This window comes from Convolutriloba macropyga, chromosome 7 (assembly GCF_964194025.1).
Source record: "Convolutriloba macropyga chromosome 7, txConMacr16.3, whole genome shotgun sequence".
Classification (NCBI taxonomy): domain Eukaryota; kingdom Metazoa; phylum Xenacoelomorpha; order Acoela; family Convolutidae; genus Convolutriloba; species Convolutriloba macropyga.
In genome coordinates this window covers 59946762-59967868 of record NC_134474.1, presented here as the reverse complement: position 1 = coordinate 59967868, position 21107 = coordinate 59946762, and the positions used below count along the sequence as shown (strand labels likewise).

At 33.0% G+C, this 21107-nt stretch overlaps 1 protein-coding gene across 10 annotated transcripts in view; it reads left to right on the top strand.

Moving 5' to 3' along the window:
- Positions 1-21107, top strand: part of LOC142343200 (glycine receptor subunit alpha-2-like) — a 206738-nt gene that overhangs the window by 133737 nt on the left and 51894 nt on the right. For all 10 annotated transcript variants that reach the window (XM_075394938.1, XM_075394936.1, XM_075394939.1 and 7 more), the window contains one exon: positions 12185-12255. In XM_075394938.1, coding sequence (XP_075251053.1) covers positions 12185-12255 — 71 coding nt within the window. The remainder of the gene's footprint in view (positions 1-12184; positions 12256-21107) is intronic.

The following is a 21107-nucleotide window of genomic DNA, read 5'->3' as shown; positions in this document are numbered from 1 at the left end:
TGATATCAAAACTACCACAATCAGACCATAAACGTCAGCATCTCTGTATATTAACAGAAAATTTATAGATTAATTGCAAGAAATTTAAATAAAATTATTGTTTTGAACACAGGAACAAAATTAAAATTGTGGATAGGATTCAATTTTTTTATCACAAATTTTTGAAAACAAAAGCAGGCAATAACTGAAAAAAATCCTTCTCAATGAATGATGAAAAAAATTACAGAAGCGACAAAAATGTAAATTAAAAGTCTGAAAATGGTTTTGACTTCGTTTAGAATTGAATAAGTTTTTCAGTTGCAAAAATTATAAAATACTGACTTATCGAAGAAATTATGTTTCTTTCAGTATGAAAAAAGGAAAAAAAAACTGGTGCCCAAAAACCAAAACAAACTTTCTTCTTTACCCGATCCTTAAATTTGTTGATGCAAAGATTTCTCACCTACTGTAGAGCTTTAGCTGAAAATGATGGGCTCAATAAGAACCCTCGCAAAAAAAATTGGTTGAAGAGATTTCTGTCTTGCTGGGATATGGTTCGCTAGTGAATTCTAAGTTTAGGTTTGCATCGTATTGTTTCTCATCAATATTTGGTATATTTACGTGCAATGTTTCCGTCTTTTGCGTGCCTTAATTCAAATCCTCTTTTTGATATATTAATGAGATCTTTTCTGTAAATCCTTAATTTTCTACTGTGGCAATTAAGATTTCTTTTTTGCATTCTTGAGAAATTCTATTCTTTCACCTTTATTGAAGGCATGTTTATTTCACTTCGAACGTCAATAACGCAACATTTTGAAAAAAAAAACGTTTTAATAATTGAATTAACTATTCATTGTTCCGACCCCACTTTTTTGTTCAGACAATTGTGGCCGATCGATATATTCGTCGTGGAGAAATGTGAGTGGTATCATAAAAAAGCTCGTCCTGCGTATAATTCGAAAATAAGAAGATTTTTTGAGTTTTATTTTTTTCGAGGAGTTATCGAGGATTGAAGTTTTGCGTGAACACGGGATATTTGGCCTTATTTTGTTCACTTTTAATGTGAATTTTCTTCAAATTAAGATCATTTTTAGTAAAAAATTGTTTCAAAATTACATTTCACGCCACAAAAAGAAACATTTTTGAGTTCCTAATAAAGGAAAGGCAATAAAATGACTAGTTCTGGTACTAGTCTTCAAAAATAGTCTATCAAAAAATTTCGAATTGTATTTGAGAGCTCTTTTTTTTATAAAACTTTTCAAATTTTCGTTTTCTTGGGTCTTCTAGAGACTATTCATTTTTTCTATCTAGGTTCCATGGATGGCAAACCTAATCTACAGTAAAATGAAGCCCAATTGACAAAAAATTAGTTGTAAAGGAATCGCTAGTTTTTTTTGGTTTCGACTCTGAGTTTTCTTAGTTTTGAATGTGATTTTTATTTTAGTTTTGAAGTTTTACTTCTTTTTTAGTTTCCTAAGGCATAGTCTCGTTGATAAAAAGTTCAATAGGTTCCGTAATGAGCTTTAGTTGAACCTATGAAGGGCCTTCAGTGGACAGCTAATGGCTGTTAAGACTCTAAAAATGATTTTCCGAGAAATTATTTTAACATTAACCAATAATAAACTTATTTTCGTGAATTGTAAGTCAGTCTCAGTAAGGTAAGGGCAATCTTCCTTTCTACTAAAAGCAAAATTATTCTGGTTAGCGGTTTTATCTTCTAACTATTTGTTATAAGACTTCAATGCCTTTCTGAAAATTTTTTTTGGATATTTATAATTGGTTCCTATTGAAATGTTATCGCATAATCATCATATTGATATCTCCCATTGGATTGAAAAAGACTTGCGGTGGTTCAAGATTAAGTTTTCAGGGAAAAACTAATAGTTTAACTGGCCTCAACACTTTCTTCTTGCACTTTTCTACTCAATTTTTGGTTTTTGCCTGTGTTAGTTATTGTTTCCATAGTCATAAGATTTATTGTGATGTCTTATTGATTACCTATGCATGACAAATATCTTCATACTCCAAGCAATGTATTCGCTCCAATTGAGCGTATTCATTGACTTCCGTTTAAAGCTACTGAATTTAATGGCTGTTAATACCTTAAAAACCTTTTTTGAAACCTCTTTTTTTGAAAGTTAACCGATCCTAAAACCTTTTTTCGTGAACTTTAAGTCAGACTCAGTATTGACCGGAAGCCTTTTTTATATTTCAACCAAAATTAATCTAGTTAGCCGTTTATTTTCTAACTTTTGGTGTTTTGTTTTCGATGAGCCAGTTTTCAAATAATTTTTTTTAAAGTTTTGGATATTCTTTTTTTTTTTAATTTTGGTTCCTTTTGAAATCTTGACACTAGAACTTGACATCCCTTAGCTTCCGTTGAAAACTTTTGAGTTTATTGGCCTTGATACTAAGAGTTTATTCACAAATTTTGGGATTTTAATGTATTTGTTCATGTTGGTTGTTTTATTGGAGTCAAATTGTTAAAAAAAATGCCAGTGCTGTTAAGAGATTAATTGAATGTAGAAAAATTTTTACAAAAAAGTTCCTTTATCAATGGCTTCGACAGTTTTCTCGCTCAATTTTTTCTGAATTTGCTCTTTTTGCTATTTTTATTCTTTGGGTACCGGTAAAATGCTGACCTGTCACATAAGCTTGTAATTGAGGATTGAATGAATGATGTTAGCCAATCTGATTAGTCCTAAAATTTATGATATTTTACATTTTGAAAATGTTTGAGGAGTTTTTTTCAATTTTTGTTGTCTTTTTGGTCTATTTGTAACTTAGTCTCGTCATTGACAGGTCCCATACATTTCCAAGTATTTTAAAAATTAATATGTTTACTGATATTATGACGTAATTTATGTTTTGTTTGTTGAACAATATGCGTTTTTATAAAGTTTTGTGAGTGATATTTTTTCTTTTTCTTTTCCTTTGGTGGAGAAAATGTGCTTTTTTGAGATTTTAATGGCTTCACTAATTTGTGTTTTCGCAATGTTTGTTTTTTGTTGTTTGTAATTTTTTGAGTTTTTCTGCATCTATAGTCCGTTCATACGGCTTAGTCTAACCAGAGACAGGTCCCATTGGTTTCATTTTGACTATTCACTAAATTTATCAAAAATTTTTTTGTTAAAAGCTAATTATTTTTAAGAATTTTGGAATTATTTTGTTTTAAAAAATGTTGATTGGTTTTGAATTTTGCGTCATTTTTCTTCGTTGTTGAGTTGTTACTTAGACTCATTAAAGAAAATACCATCTGATGTAGTTCGAAAGAAGTAAATTTGTGTAGTTAGTGTTTTGTCTGATTATAATTTGACGTGTGCTTTTACTAGGTGCTTTTAAATTAAGATATTGAGTTTTGCCGTGAAATTTTTGTTTTATCTTTTTTGTTGTTGTTTTTTCTTCTCGTAGTCTGTTCAATGGCAGATCTCGTTGTAATGAGGTATGGTATTATTTAAATCATTTATTAGCTTGGTTTTGCATTGATTTTTTTAAAAATTCAAACATCTATTTCTGATTTTCTCTTTGCAAAAATATAAGGCAAAAGATAGTTATTGATTTTTTAAAATTCAAACATCTATTTCTGATTATCTCTTTGCAAAAAAGTAAGTCAAAAGATAGTTCAGTCAAAAATGCAGATGAACGCGGGTCGGAACATCATGTGTGAACGCACATTAACAAGCCTCCTTGTTTCATTACGAGTTTTTTATGGAATCTTTATCAGATGTGGGAGTATAAAGTTTGACAAAAATGGAAGGCTGGTTTTTCCAAATGCTCTCAGTAAAGGTTATTTGTATACTAGAAATAGTTTTGTTGGCATTACTTTTTGCGTATAGATTTTTGTTGTAAACTTTTAATTGAAACCTTGCTGACTTCTAAACAGATCATGTGTGATTAACACCTAGTTTCAACATGATTCACTTGAAAAAAATAGAGAATACCTTTAATCAGTTTTGTAATCTCTCCGATACAGAAAGTAGCTCTTACATAACAGACATATCGCATACATTCAAAAGATAGAGATGGAGACAAGAATTAAAGAAGGAATCATCCATTCAACGCGTATCTTTCTAAATGTAATTTTCTCACAGCTTGATGTATCAAATACTATTACACTTTGTGCGTCTGTGTCTGGATTTAGTGAATACAATCTCTGAACTGGGCCACAGGGGCAAATTAGATTATATCCTTCCAGACATTTACAGGGTAAATGCCCTTTGTTCTATTATCGACAAAGTGTGCCATTGTCGCTAAATAGTCTCTCACATTTATTCACACCCTCTCTCCTCAACCCCTCCCCCAACACACTATCATCCCCTACTATTTCAGACAAAGGTAGGGTCCGGTGCTTGGTTTAATTCAATTTGAAAACATCGCGGCCTTTTAACTGTTAAAGTTAGAGGAAAATTGAGGAAGCGATTCCTATGAAATAATGTGCCTTAGGGTCTTTTATTGTGAATTCCCAAAGGGAGTCTATCAATTGTTTATATCAATCAGGGTTAACACGGTTACTTGAGTTCGTCGGATGGCTAAGTTGAAAGGGTTTCACTGAAATCGAGCAGATAATTGCCTATTTGTTAGATAGGTCAGTGGCTTTGAAAATGCGGACCATATAAATACAGTAATCTGAGTGAGCATATAAATAAATAAATAGATAAATTCGTTTGCAGAAACTGCGGATAACGAAATAACTATATAACTATATATCTATATAACTGCATAACTATATGACTTTTGCTCAGTTTGCGACGATTTTTTCGCAGCTAAGAAGAATTTTGTGTCTGAAATAAATGCTCGGGGTTCAGTTCATCGTTCTGGAATACAACTTTGTTGGGTCATTATCCGTCGCTACTCTGAGTTATAAGCCAAAATGCCAGCCACTTTTTAGCCAATACCGCACTATTCGGAATTATTTTTGACTGGTTCTGCCTCGAAGTCCAATTTGAAAAATAAAGCTATTACAAAAGAAATTTTCCTCGCAATTACTAGTTGCTCTTGAACGAGGTTTGAGGCAATTGTTGTGAATGAGTGTGTCTTTTTTAATGCAAAATCTTTGCTTGATCATTTTCTTTTAGAACAGGAAATCGATTTCACTTCTTGAGTGACTTTTTCAAGCGTGACTTCGTACCATATTTCTGATATAAATGGCTCTTTTCAGTAATTAAGTCTGTTGCTAAAACGAAACCGATTGCAATATGAAGCTCAAGGTCGAAGCTTCGAATCCCTCTCAGTCATTATTTGTAGTCCCCTAATGAAAAAACAATCTATGAAGTAAACTGCCCAGCCGGTCGTCCCAGAGCAGTTTGTCCGACGTTAGTCGCCTTATTTTTTTTCAATTCTTTGAAATAACGAAAAATGGTAGCTCAAATTAATCATCAGCAGAGGTTACAAGCTATCAAAAGCAACACGAAAGAATATAATTTTTGATGACAAAATTAATTTCGTAGGGTGTTTCATGAGTTTTCATTGATTTTATCGCCAAACTAAAAGTATCACAAAAATTATATGATTCTCTTTTTTGTTTCGGATTAATTCAATGAAGAATTGCTCAAATCATAACTTCTCTGAACATTTCAGAAAATGTGGAAGGAAAAGAATAATTTACACTAAAAACATTTCCATATGTTCTCAACTTTTGGTTGACTACTGCAGAGTATGGTTTGATGGATAATAGTCGCCATTTTTGTTCCATTATGCCAGTTGAGTCAAGATTCCCTAAATTGCTATTTTTTAAAAAAAAATTCATCTACGTTCCACATATGCTCGCAATTTCAAACCTTGGTTGGCTACTTACCTCATGAATCAGCAGTTTTGGTCAGCATTAAACGGATCATAGCCTGACCATTTTGTAGTATCGCTACTTGAACAATTGTTGCTAAAAATACTACCGATACAACAGACGTGTTATTTTTATTCAGCCCTGGACTAATTGAGCATCTTAGATCTAGTATAGTCTGACGTGAATATAAAAACGGACACGCATTGCTAATTAGAGTACCTAACGTATTCAGATGCAATACTGCTAGGTGTTCATTAATACACTATTGACTAAGCTGTGGCGGCTGTTCCTCTGCCGCTTTTAATATGCGGATTAAGTGAAGGATGTTGAAACTATCCAGGCCGTTCCGCACTGTGTCAACTCTGGAGTATAAATTTTACTGAAAGATCATTACTAGTCGCCTATATAAATGACCAACGAATTGATTCCGAGCTAATTAAAATCCTACTGATTAACAATAGTGTTGACTTAGTTTTTAAACACGTACGACCCAAGAGGTTGTTTGATGAAGGAAACCAGAACAGTCTCAAAAAAGCGCAATCCATGCTGCTCACTTTCTTTCACTAACATTTGATCTGTAGCAATTTTTTGTTTTCTTCTTGTGAAAGGGAAACCTCGCTAAGTCTTCTAAGTTTTTTGTTCGCTAAGCCTGCTTTCTCAACTGACAACAAAACATTGAATCGAGCTTCATCCAGAAGAAAGATGAAATCATTGTAACACTAAAACATAGACCCCCACGGTATTCTTAATTCAGTAATACACGCTTCAACTGTGCTCTTTTTTTGATCATTTTACTATCTAACCCTTGTACTCAACTTTTTTGTTTCTAGCATATATGAAATATATCTGGAAATTAGAAAGCATATAATGGAGACTTGAGACTGGTCAGTCATAATGAATACTATTAGCTTATTTCTTATCCGTTCTCACTCTTAGTGTGGTAATGAGATTTAGCGCATAAAATCCTTCTACCTTTGAGTTTGCCTGTTTTTGTTTTATCATATTTGCACATTTTTTGATTCGCGGAGCTTGGTAATCATTCTTGCAATCATTGACATCGTGTTACAGAATCAACACCTGAAAGTGCTTGGTCAATTTTTTTGACATAATTAGCCCAAAATCTCAGAATTTTGTAACATCGCGAACGGAAGCGATGTCCGGATCTTTTTGTCCGGATCTTCTCAACAGTGCCAATTGGATCGGATGAACCATGCGTTTCATATTTCCATCACTTCACCCGCTCATCACATCTTCGGAAGGCTAGTTTAATGCTTATGCTAAATTGCGCTTATATAGAGAGGGAGAAGTGCTACTCTTGTTTGATAGTCAGAATGCAAAAATCAGCAAACCTTGAAGTGTTTTGTTCCGGCTTTAGGTGTGCAATTTAATTTGTAACATTAACACAATTTTACGGTATCTGGGACGTTGAAATTTGATATTACAATCAAGCACATTCTGCAAATGTTGTTTTTTAAATTTGAGGAGCGTTTTCAGTTGGTTATTTATCATGTTTCCCTGATTTTCGGCAAACGGAAATGATCCTAAAATCTTAATGCGCAAGTGATCAAATTTGCAATTATTTTTTATTGAATTTTACAACATTCGGGCTCAAATTTTGGTAGTAAAATGTATGCATTAAAATTGCAGATTAAATCTGTATTTATTATACTAATGTGGGTTTCTCACCGAATGTCTGGATAACTCTACCACGTGCCATATATGAGATAAGCGTTGACTATTTGTTATTACTAATTAAAGACAGCTTTAACCAAATAAATATTTAAACATATCCCACTGTCACCAGCTATAAAACTTTCTCCAATTCACAGACTAGAAACAGTTAAGGTCAACGGCAACATAAATCAATCGTAAATGGCTTCCTTTTCTAAACCTATTTCAGCGTGAACAAGCGTCTCACTGGCTTTGAATGTTTGAGCAAATTTTGAAGGTGTTTTGTCTTTGTGTTGAAATGCTAAGGTCGCTTCATAAACTTAGATAGAATCTGGTAGTTAATAATTAATAGTTTTTCAAGGTAGTTTTAAGACTGGCTGGTAACATTATGGCCATGATCATGAAAGTTTGGAGGCATTTTAATGACAACCCCCATTTTTTCAAAATCACCTAATTTTTACTGTTCAGAATTATCAGAAATTTTCCCATGGAAATCTGGCGTTGGTTTGTACTTCAAAAGCCACTCGCAAATGTTCAGAAATGTTATAAGTCTATCCTAATTAATTTGAAAGTTAATCTAATTTGAAGACATATTTTGCTTCAAATAAATTTTCGAAGCATTTTGTTATCGCTTTTTAGAACAGAATTTTTGCGAATTCGCTCTAATGTTGTGAAAGCTTGTTTTAATTTTTTCTCATATATTTGATCAATTTTGACGTTGATGTTTTTGGCTAATTTTCGTTAAATATAAAAACGCTGCATTGCCAAATCTTCAAAGGCATACTCGTTTTGTTTAACTTAAAACGCGCAGTCAAATCCGTTTGACGTCTGCCTTGGAGTCGCTGTCCAATGATTAAACGATCAAGTAATAGAAAGTGACTTTGATAAGTTAATTGACGAGATTAAAGATTTTGACTTATCTGATCCAAATGTAAATAGACACAGAAATGGCAGACATAATTGAGTACAAGAAGATTGAAGTTGGTTTTGAGCATAATTTTTTATTAAGCTGTTAATAGTACATAACTAAACATCAAAGAAATATCAGCTCACATTTTATAAACTTGATGCTCGAAATTGAACGAAATTCAGGCTTAATCATTCCAGAGTTTTTGCTTTACTTCCATATTTATTGGTTCTCTATAGTTGCATTTTCAATCAAGAATTACATTTTTCTGTGATCGCGCTTTTGTCTGATTAAAACTTTTTTGGGTTTGATAAATTGCAGAAAAGTGATCCTTCTGGTTGTTATGGTATTATTCAGTTAAACAACTTGAATGCTCTAAACAACTGTTGCTCTAAACCTAAACAAACACAGAATCTTACAAGCCTGGAGGGGGCAAAAATTGAAATTCAACTGCCAGTAACTAATGTGGTCTACTTTGAAATTAATAGAAAGCGACCGTTGAGATATCAATGTGTCAAAATGATGCCAAACAATTGCTGTTGCGTTTGTTTAGTTGTTTAATTGCTCTCAAACGAAGTTTGGAGTAATTATATTAATTCGGTGGCCTTTTTTCTAATGCGACTTTTCATTTTGACTACACTCGTTGACAAAAGTAAACGCACAAAATGCAATTTTTCGTGCCCGTTTTTCAAGTCAAGTTTGATCAACGTAAAATTGGCGGGTTCTTTTGATTTTTATAAAAATCAACGCTTATTCATCAAAATTTTAGTAGATCTTGCTTCATAAAAACTGACAGGCCTATTTACAGAAAATTCCAAATAGAAGTTGGCCAATTTTCTGTAAGCAGCAGTGGGTTGAGTACCACGTGAAACTTGTTCAACTTGATCATTCCTCCATCAGTTCAAGTGAAAACAACAACTTAATGATCACGTTGAATATATTTTACGTGGAACTCAACTCACTGCTGCTGATTGGAAATTGGACAACGTCCTCAGTTTCTCAGTTTTTCTTAAGTAAGATCTACTATGCTTATGATGAATATGCGTCAATTGATAAAAAGATCAAAAGAAGCCGCCGTTATTATATTGACTAAAACTGGATTTAAAAACAGATCGTTTACCAAATAAATTTGCGTTTTGTGCGGTTACTTTTGCGCAACAAAGATTTTTGTTCTCATAAACGGGATGAAAATGTAACGCCCTGAGGGCATTAATTTCTCTTTGAGTTTTTCGGCTTACGAGACTTTAAGTATGCGATTCACCAAAACTGATTCAGACACATAAATTCTTGGCTTGAAGGGCAGTTCTTAAAATTTGACCCCCCTCCCCACTTCCACAGCCCCCGCCCACTTCCGTTGTTCTGGGTTTTAATTTACAGCGATATTGCTTTCAATTTTATTGTTCGGGTCTCTGTGATGACTACTTGCATTAAAAGATGAATGCAAGATGAAAACATGAAACTACTACCAATTTATAAACTATGCTTAAGATAAGCTGGAATTAGCTTAGAAGGAACCTCTGCTTTAAAAGTTATTTTTTAATACTGAGATATAGATTTTATGAACAAGAAGGAACAAGAGAAGGGAATACAAGCTGCCGCCAATTTAGGGTGCTGAAAAGTTTAGGTATGGTATTTGTTAAACTCACGGGCTTAACTTTTCAGAGAAATTGCTTCCAGCCCCGTAGTTGTCGTTATTAGCACCTATTTGTGCCTTTATTTTGTACTGTTGCTGGGGACAATAATATAGTGCTTTATTTTAATTAAATCTTTTAACGATTCTTAGCAACGTAAGTTGCCCCCAAAAACTGAATATAGGTTAAAAAGCGCAAAAAATGCTTCTAGCTTTGAATGGTATATTTCAGTAGCTTTGAGGCTGCATAATTTTGCTCATTTAGTTTGCCTATTTTTTTATCAACCAGTGAATTTCAATTTTTTTTAATGATTTTCCCAGACTTTTAATTGCTTTCAGAATTTGAAACTCTCGGAGCTGTTCTTTTTGTCCCAACTTATGAAGTTCTAAAATCTCAGAGTCTCAATTATCAGTTATAAGTCGAAGCAAATTTAGTTAATTTTTCCAAGAAAGTATGCTAATAACTGCTGCATCAAAAATAAATTTAACTCTGCAAGTTTTTGATACAACTTCCTAGATTTAAATTAATTTAATCCTTTTCGACATCAATTGATTTCTATGCTCAGGGAACGTTTCCCATACCTAAGTTTTGTTCAAAAGTGCTGCTTTTAATTTGTTTTAGTTAGTGTAAATTCCCAGTTTTTAACATCTTTCCGCAGAGCCATTTCACTACAATTGACATTTGATGCAATAATGGCTTCTAACTAATATATCAAGTTACGAAACTAATGGAGTATTTCAAATATGTCGGGTTTGTTAATATGGGATCGTTTAATTATGTCTTGTTTGAATGCGGACTTCCCCGGCGAACCATGTGCGTAGATAATTCTGAACAAATGCTTTTTGCTTTCAGGAATGAAAAATTTTAAAAGCGCATGATTTTTGTGTTTTAATTGTTGAGCACTTTAATTTTTGGATCTATTGTAATTGTTTTGCCCCCCCCCCCCCCCCCCAGCTTAGTCTTTTACGCCCCCAGGCGCACGTGCTATTTTTTGCATAGTAACGTGCTATATAACCACATATAAATTGCAACTGGGGGCTTAAAAACACGGGGGGGGGGGGGGGGAACATAATAGACCCTAGTTTTTATGATCTCATCACATTTTGACGGAATTTTTTTAAGTACATGCATTTATGCAAAAGCCAAATCCACGCTTTTTTGAAGTTTTGGGCTTGCTTTCTGAGATTGACGTCTGACGCTCGACTTTTGTTTTTAGCCCTTCCAATAAAATGAGGATTGAACTTTCCGTACTTCTTTCAAGGTGAAGAGTGTGTGTATCCTTTTTCATCTCTTGAAGGCGCTGGCAATAAATCGTAGCACTCGTGGTACGTGGAAGGGTCTGTATTTATACGACCCCACATGAACGCTAAACTTTCCCCGGTCATTACAAGGAAGACGAGGAACTTTGACTGTCCTTAGTTTATAGCTTTAATTTGGCATTTTATGTGTTATTGCAGCAATCAATGTCAACTATTTCCTATTCACTTTCTACACAACTGAAAAATTGCTCATTTAGCTTCCTGACGTGCTGTTTTTATATGAATGAACAAACACGTGAATGAAATCTACTTTTAAAATCTTTTCAGCTTTTAAACATTTCGAAGTTGACTTTCTTTGTTGAAGTGAACAGCTGATTAAACTCGTGCCTTGAATGTAACCTCTTAGGTGATTAAAGTTTAATGGCTTGAAAAGCTTTTTAAACTGTGTGATGTTGTTTTAGTTGACTTCATTATGCCTGATGAGCAAGCAAGGCTGAATAGGAATATGATGCAAAATCAATTTCTCATTTAGCTTTTGTCTTTTGTCTCCAAAGTTTACTTAAGAGTTCAAAGCAACCGATATTGAATTGTAAACTTTTGATGAAAATCATCAAACCATATTAGGAAAAAGAGGATTAACATCAAGATTTAGGGAACTTTTGTTTTGCCGAATTTTAGTTGCTTTATATTAGCAACAGAAAAAGTTGTTTTTTATCTTGAGTAAAACCTTCAAAAATCTCGTGCGTCCAAAATGTCTTCTTTTCTGTACTTCAACAAATTCATACTTTTTCAGCATTAAATCATCTTTCGAAAATTAGCCATGTTCAACGCGCAAGTGTCGTGGTTCAAAGAACGTGTGATTTAAATTAATGAATTTTGTCAGCAGTAAAGAATGATTAAATACTAGTTCGTGAATTTACCCAACTTTGCAACCCAATATATTTGTTTGATGTTTCAGGCACCCCGTATCCGACATTTTGAGCAAACTGCTGGCCAACTATGACAGAAGATTGCGCCCTCAATACGGAGGTAAGACAATGGTCTATCATAAACACCTGTTTTATTTTGGGGACCGGACAATTAACCGAACGCACAGTAGATCGAAATTGATAAATTTTGCAAGAATTGGGGCAGTCGATAGAAAGGGAACAGAAATCTAACAATATATCCCAATTGGCAACTGTTAAGTTGTTTTTTTTTAATTTTGAACACGAGATTAGCTAATTTCAGCATGCCTCACTGGTTGTGGCCATGTCTCTGAGGCCCGTGGGACTTCGCATGAATCTATCAAAACCGAATAATTTATTGCAACCGGCTAATTTCTGCGCAACAATCATGTACTCTTTATAATTTTTGGCTGCAAGACATATATATATATATATATATATATATATATATATATATATGTCTTGCAGCCAAAAATTACATGATTGTTGCGCAGAAATTAGCCGGTTGCAATAAATTATTCGGTTTTGATAGATTCATGCGAAGTCCCACGGGACTATATATATATATATATATATATATATATATATATATATATATATCCTGTATCCCTTTCTATATATATATATATATATATATATATATATATATATCCTGTATCCCTTTCTATATATATATATATATATATATATATATATATATATATATATATATCGCTTTCGATTTACTGTCTTTTCGATCTACTGTCCTAGCCCCATTAATTTTGTCGCTTTCTTTAAAAGTTGAGAATTATTTCACCACCAACACTTGTCGAAAGTCTCAAATTACTCTCTCTACAACTCCGCCTGTTAGAAGTTGTTTAATCTTGAACTTTCCCGATTTGATTTTACAGCCTGTGAATACGTGTTTTACATAAAAGATCGTAAATTCTGAGCTCAGAGCAAGTGTTTCCTATATTATTTTTATCGACAAATATGTGGCGTTTGATATCCCAATCCGAATTTTGTTCCACAAACTTATTATATGATAATTTCATATTCTTTAATCTCATACGTGTAAGCGGTTGTAAAGATTTTGTTGCCAGTCATACTAAATATAGTCCAAGTAGCCATGACAAAGACTTTTTTGAAAGTAGTGATGAAAAAAAATAACGTTTGAAGAAAGCTTTACGCTCCCTGTAGAGGCATGTGGGTGTCATAGTCAGAAGAGTCAATACTAAAACCAGAGTTAAAACCAGTTCATCATCAGTGCTGAATTAGACATTCATTCACAAGAAAAAAGTTATGGATCAGAATTACGTCAACTCTCATCAATCTTATTCGATCATTTTTTTTTGCTCCGAGATTAGCCCATACTACACAATTGTATATTGTTATCAAAAGAATAGTTACAAGACTGGACAGAAATAGTCAAACTATATTTCATTTCAATAGATTTTTAAATAAAATTAGTAACATTACGTTTCATTAATTTTTGCATAATATAGTGCTATTTTGAACGTTATTGTTGAATTTTTGCGTAGATTCTCCTTCTTTTCCAACAAACAAGGCGCACCAAAATGCGCAAACAGATGACGCACCATAAGAAGAGAAATCTTAGGGAAAGTTTTTGTAGGAGTTTTAAATTGAACTGGGTGTTCACAAAATGCATCGAATGATCTCAGATATGTGACAATTTACGACTGATTTCAACCCATACTTTGATTGAAAAAATATACTTAACCCGAGCCGAAATCAAACGCTTATCTTGCAAAATTTTGCAAGATATTGCAAGATATCCATCGAATTATCCACTCAAACTGTCCTCTTATTACTCACTCAATTGTATGTTGGGAAATTTTTGCGCCACTTCAACTATAATGCGTCTATTACAGCCAATGAGACCACAGCTTGACAGAAACGAATTTGAAAGAGTCTTCATGCTAGACAATCATTTGTCTTGCAAGATCTTGAGAGATAGTTATCGTCTTGAAAGATATTGCAAGATAGCCATCGTCATGCAATATGCTACAAGATAAAATAGCCATAATCTTGCAAGATTTTGCAAGATATTCATCATCTCGCAAAATAACCATGCTCATACAAGGTCTTGCAACATAACAATCTGGTATCAAGTAGTGAATTGATAATTCTATTATTGTTTCAATGCTTTCAAAACGAAAAAAATAGCTGTTTCGTTCAAAGTAGATATAGTAGCTCTGCTGCTACAAGCTGCTAGAAAAAATTACTTGACACTACTTCTGGGTAAAATCAGACGCCAGATTTACGCTGCTACGTACAATGAGGAAATATATAATAGGTCCATATAGCCAACTTCCAATGTCTAATATTTGGTTTCTAACCAAATTTCTTTATATGAACAAATTTTGATATACATTCAAATTGTAAATTATTTTAAAGAGGGCTAGATTTTGAGAGAGAAACTATAATGCGCTAACAATTTAGCCATAACACCGTACACGTACAACCAATCACAGATTTTTGCATAGAGTTTTGCATTGTAAAGCGGGACATTGATTTTTTTAATTCAAAAAGGACTCTATCAAGCCCCTTAGTACCATTGTTCATGCATACGTTTGTTTTTACTATTATAGAAATTTGAATGGATATATATGAGATTATTAGATGGGATTCAAGAATTTCAAAATGCCTGCTACTGATATTTTTCAAATTTTTATGTAAAGGTGAAAAATAACATTCGATTCTGTGTCAATTTTTTTAAGATCAATGTGGAAATTTTGGGCGTCATGTTTTGACCTCGCGCCAGTGTTCTGTGTTCTGTGTTCTTTTTTAAACTATTAATCTAAGCTACAGCTTTGAACTACTGTTGGCTCTAGTATTGGCGTCTGCATAAATAGTAAAGTTTTTCTTTCTTTTAAACTACAAAATGGGTTTTCCTTTTTATGCTGAAGCATTTTCTGGTGATACATGCTAGTTTGCCTGCAAGTTGGTTTACGTTATCTGCTCAAGAAGCGAATGCTGGAAAGAAAATTTGTCTTTTGAAGAAGATGTATAGTAATGTAAACTAAGGACTTATAACATAGTGCGTCGGCTGGCTGGTCTTTGTGTTTGTCTCGGTCCAATTTCATTGAAAATGTCAATGCTGGTTTCTTCGAAACCAAAGATCAAAGTTTTTTTGCTTTCAAATTTCACACCCGTTGCAGCATGCTTGCATTCATTGAGTTCAACTAGAAGTCATGAACTCTGCTGACCACATAGAAATTTTTTGCTGATGAACAATTGGCTTTATGCTTTGAGTAACTGTTAAAGAAAATAGAAAAAACTTTTTTTTCTTGTATTAAATTATCAAGGCCAAAAAATTTTATTATAAGAAAAAGACATAATGTAACTACTTTAAGTCAGGACGGTTGGTTCGCCCTTAAGATAATTAGATTTAACAGCATATAATATCTCTTTTCTTCAACCAGCCTTAATTATCCATGATTTACAACAGCTTTGATAAGGCTGTTTTTTCTTACTGATGAAGAACGTTCAGTACTCTACAGTTTCATTTTTTTTATTGTTCTAACCAATACATGCATATAAATCAACCCTAATGCAAATTCATTTTTCATTAGCTCAGTTTAATCCAATTTAATAATTCAATTCAATTTATCTTTTAGTGAAAAAATTAATTTATAATCTTAAGCACTATGCTCAGTTCTCTTCAATGAAAAACAAACAGCAAAACTCGATTTGAAATTAAGATCTTTGATTAAATCAGGCGACGTGTTGGAATCCAAAATCGATCCGGCTTCAAAGGAGTCATTGAAAGCTGGCTGAGTAGTGTTCAAGTTGCCAAGTCTCCGTAAGATATGTTAGATCACAAGAGAGGAGTTTGTTTACAAGAGGTGCTTGTTGTTATTTGTTGCTAGATTTATGCTAGTTATGTTTTAACTATTATGTTGTGTAGTGTTTGAAGGGTGTCTAAGATTTTATTTTATTTTCCAATTTAATGAACTTAAATGCTGACTTCAATTTTTCTAAACTATATGCTACAGATTTCATTTGATAGAAAGCCTAAAAAAGAAGATATTTCAGCTAAAAATAACATGCCAACGACGAAAATTTCAAATTTAGCGAAATAAAAAACCGCTGAAAATATACTAAAGGTGATCCAAAAGACTTTTTGAGTCGACTTTTTCTAAAAATTAGGAAAAAATGCACCTATAAATCGCTAAAAATCACAGTCTTTAGGAAAATTTATGTTTTCAAAACTGCGGAAAGATCTCTATTGGGAACGTTTCCATTCAAATTTCCATTAGAACCAAAGTGTAATTTTTTACCTTAAGCAGAAGCCGCACCCCCAATCGAATCAAGAAGGATTGTACTTCGTCCTAAGCACAATGATACTGTCTTAGAATGTCAGAAAATCATTTGTTTCCTAACAATTATCAGCCCCAAAGCCCCAAATAATCGTTGCAAATTCTAGGATTGTTGTGACTTTGGCAAGATTAGCAGTTGGCGACCAATTGCATCAATTTCTTGCAATTATTCACGAATAGAAAAAATTCTTCCAGTGGAAATCGATTGAGTTCCATTTAGCTGTCATTCTAACGAATGAAGTTGGCGTCCTGTTATTGATTGTGAGGTGGAGTTTCAGTCAACTTGAGTAGTTCGAAATATGAGAAGCGAAGCTAAACTTGCGACCTGATTAAAGATCCAAATCATGGTTAACGTTTTGTTTCTTTTCAACTTAAGATTCAGGTTTCAAAAAAATATTCAGGCCTCATCCCGCCAAGGAAACTGGTGAATATATCTGTGTATATGTATGCTTTCGAGTCTGAATTCTCATTAATGTGCGCATGTTTGTATGCCTGTACCTGCTAATGTACAAAATCCTCTCTTAGCAAAGTCAGAGCCACCGTTAAATTTTTGTCCAGTTTTCGGTAGATGAAACACGCTTAGCTGTACTCAACAGGTTGATTTCCAGTCAAATTTTGGCTGATCGCTCCTCTTGTTTTTTTTGTTAAATGTAAACTAATTTCCTGCTCAGTAATTGACATAAAAAAATTAGCAATTGTTTAGAATGAAATTCCGCAGTAATACAAAAATGAGTAATGATCTAATGTTAACATATTAATTTTTGATAACAGACCGCACTATAGCATAAAAAATACAAGAAAAACGTTCTCTAAAAACTCTGTCCCAGTTTTTGCAGTTTATGCGATGACATGTTACACAGAAAAAATTTGAATCTTAGATACAATTGATTGTTCCCGTTGTTTAGGGGTCCATTTGGGCAAAATAACTTTCCAGTCCTTCTGCTTTGCTTTTTTTTCAATTTTTCTTAATAATAGAGATCAAACTTTTTAAAAAAATTTGCGCCAAATAATGTTATGAAATACAAGTGACAATTTGGTTAAATTTTATTGCCGTATTATGATTTTTTTCTTTTTTTTCTTTTTAACAAATATTTTTGAAATGTTGGTTCTCAACTTCTCTTCCTGTTCTTTTTTTTTGTTTTGAACAATTGAATAAAAAAAAATGAACCGGTCATCAGATTTGTTTTTCAATAATCTTCTCGCATGATTAAAATTTCTTGCAAAGTAAATAAATGTTTTTGATCGATTTTGTTTTGCGTCATAATTTATCTGTTTCTATGAAACCATTCATTGGTAAAACTTCTTTTTCAGGAATTGTTTATATTTTTTGAAAGACATGCTTGAGGCCTTAAACATATCTTGAAAACATTATTTTTGTAAAAATATTATTGCTTTATACTTTATCAAATTACTCTGAAAACTGTTTAGCAATTTATCCAGATAAATGCATTGCCTATTAAATACGATATTTCAGAAAAAATATTGACAGAGTCGATTCACATGTATTGATTCTTTAGGACATTGTAAATGCTTACGACCATGATTGCAAAACCACAGTCAAAATGTGCGAATACGATTTGGCCAACACCTGTAAAGTGGTAAAACTATGACACGTTTAATGTAGACAAAAAACGGCGACTCTATGACGTCCCAGACAAGAAGCTAACAATGATTTGAAAATAAGGACGTGTGGAAAATAATTATAAATTGAAGAAAATTGCGCAATCTAAGATTGGTCAGAAGATTCAGAAGACTGGTCAGACTGCGGAAAGATCTCTATTAGGAACGTTTCCATGCGAACTTCCATTAGAACTAAAGTGTAACTTTTTCCCTTAAGCAGAAGCGGCACCCCCAATCAATTCAAAAAGGATTGTACTTTGTCCTAAGCACAATGATACTGTCTTAAAATGTCAGAAAATCATTTGATTCCTAAAAATAATCAGCCCCAAAGCCCCAAAAAATCATAGCAAATTCTAGGACTGTTGTGACTTTGGCTAGAATTGCGGTTGATGTCCAATTGCGTCAATTTATTGCAATTATTCATAAATAGAAAAATTTCTTCTAGTGGAAATCGATTGAGTTCCATTTGTACCAGGTGTCATTCTAACAAATGAAATTTGCGTCCTGTTATTGATTGTGAGATGGAGTTTCAGTCAGCTTGAGTAGTTCGAAATATGAGAGGCGAAGCTGAAATTTCGACCTGATTAGAGATCTAAACCATGGTTAACGTTTCGTTTCTTTTCAACTTAAGATTCAGGTTTCAAAAAAATATAAGGCCTCATTCCGTCAAGAAAACTGGTGAATATAGACTGAGTCGATTCACATGTATTGATTCTGTCAAATAAATAATGACATAGTCGATTCAAATGTATTGATTCGTTGGAACATTGTGAATGCTTACGACCCAGAAAAGAAGCTAACAATGATTTGAAAATAAGGACGTGTGGAAAGTGGTTCAAAATTTGAGAAAAATGCGCAATCTAAGACTGGTCTGAAGATTCATAAACGATGACCATGATTACTAAAGCCCGACAGTGCAAAATATAGTCTAAGTTTTCAAAAAACGGGGAAATATTTCTTAGTTTAATTTCTTCATTTCATTTCATATCTTCTGAAATACTATTGGAAAATGAAAACTGAGCAATTCCCGATGAAAAGTTTAGTGATGCGACGCTAAACATAGGATTAAAAATTGTTTTTTTTCTGCATTGCGTTTGGGCATAAAATCAATGATAACTCAAAGAAACATCAAAATAAAAATCCATTAAGCATTTTCATGGACATAAGAGAATTTTTAGTGCAATGTATATCAATAATGATTTTTACAAAGTGATGATATTTTCTAGTGTTGTGTTTCTTGTCAATCTGAAGCTTCGGATGAGTTATCTGAGCCAATTTTTTCGGGTATCGCATAGAATTTAAAATTAAAATTTGAAAGCAAACGTTTTTAGTGATGATTATATTATTTAAATTAATTTTTTTTATTCGATACAGCGGAACTTTGAGGCAAAACCATGCAAAAAAATTCGGAGAAGTGTGGCAACGATTCAAAATGGCTGGCTTATAGCTACCCAGTAATTGTATTATGACATGACAAAGGTGTAGTCCAGAAAGTGTATTTAATATCTGGGACGGTATTTTTTGCAAGAAAAAAAATTTTGAGATGTATTCCTACCACTTTGCCCCGGAAAAAGCAGGTTGATTAATCAAAATAATTGGCAGCACTAATGAAGGTAGCGGAAACATTATGATAGATGCAAATTTTTTTCAATTTTGCGCATAACGCAACTTGAGTATTAAGTTACTCGCAGCTATAAACCCGGGATCTTTATATCAGACGCAAAATTTTTCTTAGCTGCAAAAAAATTGTTGCAACTGAGTAAAAACTGTTTAGTTACGCATTTATCTTGATATTTAGTTTTGCTGTCAGCCGTGCTTTGCAGGCCATGGCACTTCCTCAGCAGCCCATTGAACTTGGTATGAAACTATCACAACCGAAACAAGCTAATGTGATTGTACTACACTGTTTTTTACGTTTAATTATTCTTTTAATAACGACTGCTAATTTGTTATTGGAATACTGAACGAAATATCTAAATAAAAAATTTGGTATATATATATATATATATATATATATATATAAATATATATATATATATATATATATATATATATAATTGCGGTTCCTGCGTAATCGCAGCGGAACAGCATTAGGCCACAGCAGCCTGTTCTCAGCTGTCCTTTTTCATATTATTCCCAACATTTCAGACTGATCTTTTTATGAGCAGAATTGCTCTTTTTTGGTGACTATAGCCACTTTTATTTGCGTGTGAAACTTTCACGTGGTACCATCATTGCAGCCAACATTGGTCAGGCTATGATCAACCTGAAGCTATGGTTAAGTAAGAGCTCATCCTCACACAGACAGCTTCACGGAGGCAGGGGAGATTGAAATCCCAATCATTGGCGTGTGAAGCGCACACCTTACCTCTCGGCTATCACGTCACGATATATATATATATATATATATATATATATGTATATATTTATTTATTTATATATATATATATATATATATATATATATACATATATATATATATATATATATATATATATATATATATATATATATATATATATATATATATATATATATATATATACATATATACTCGTGTACGCGTGTGTATGTTTGGGTGAATTGTTTTTTTTTTTCGGATGTCCTAAATTGGTTCGTGAAAAGACCAAGGCCGACCAAGCCGGCCATGAAACTATAATGTAGACTCACAAACGAATTTCTTTTTCCTTGACTATTACCAGGTTGACCCACCATATATTTTGCAAAGGAATGATAGCGGAACTCATTTTTTTGCTCTTACCATGAGGACCACATACGTCTGTTAATGAATGCTCCTTATCTGCAAAAGTTTTCTATTTAAGTAATACCAGTCGTTTTAACTCCGTTACATTTAAGTGGTTCCCTTTTATTCTATACTCATATCTTAACATATCTTATACTTAACATATTTTAAATAAATATAATCAAAGCAGGCTGTTTGTTTTCCTGACAGGCAATTAGATATCAGCTGGCAACAAATAAATATTTATGG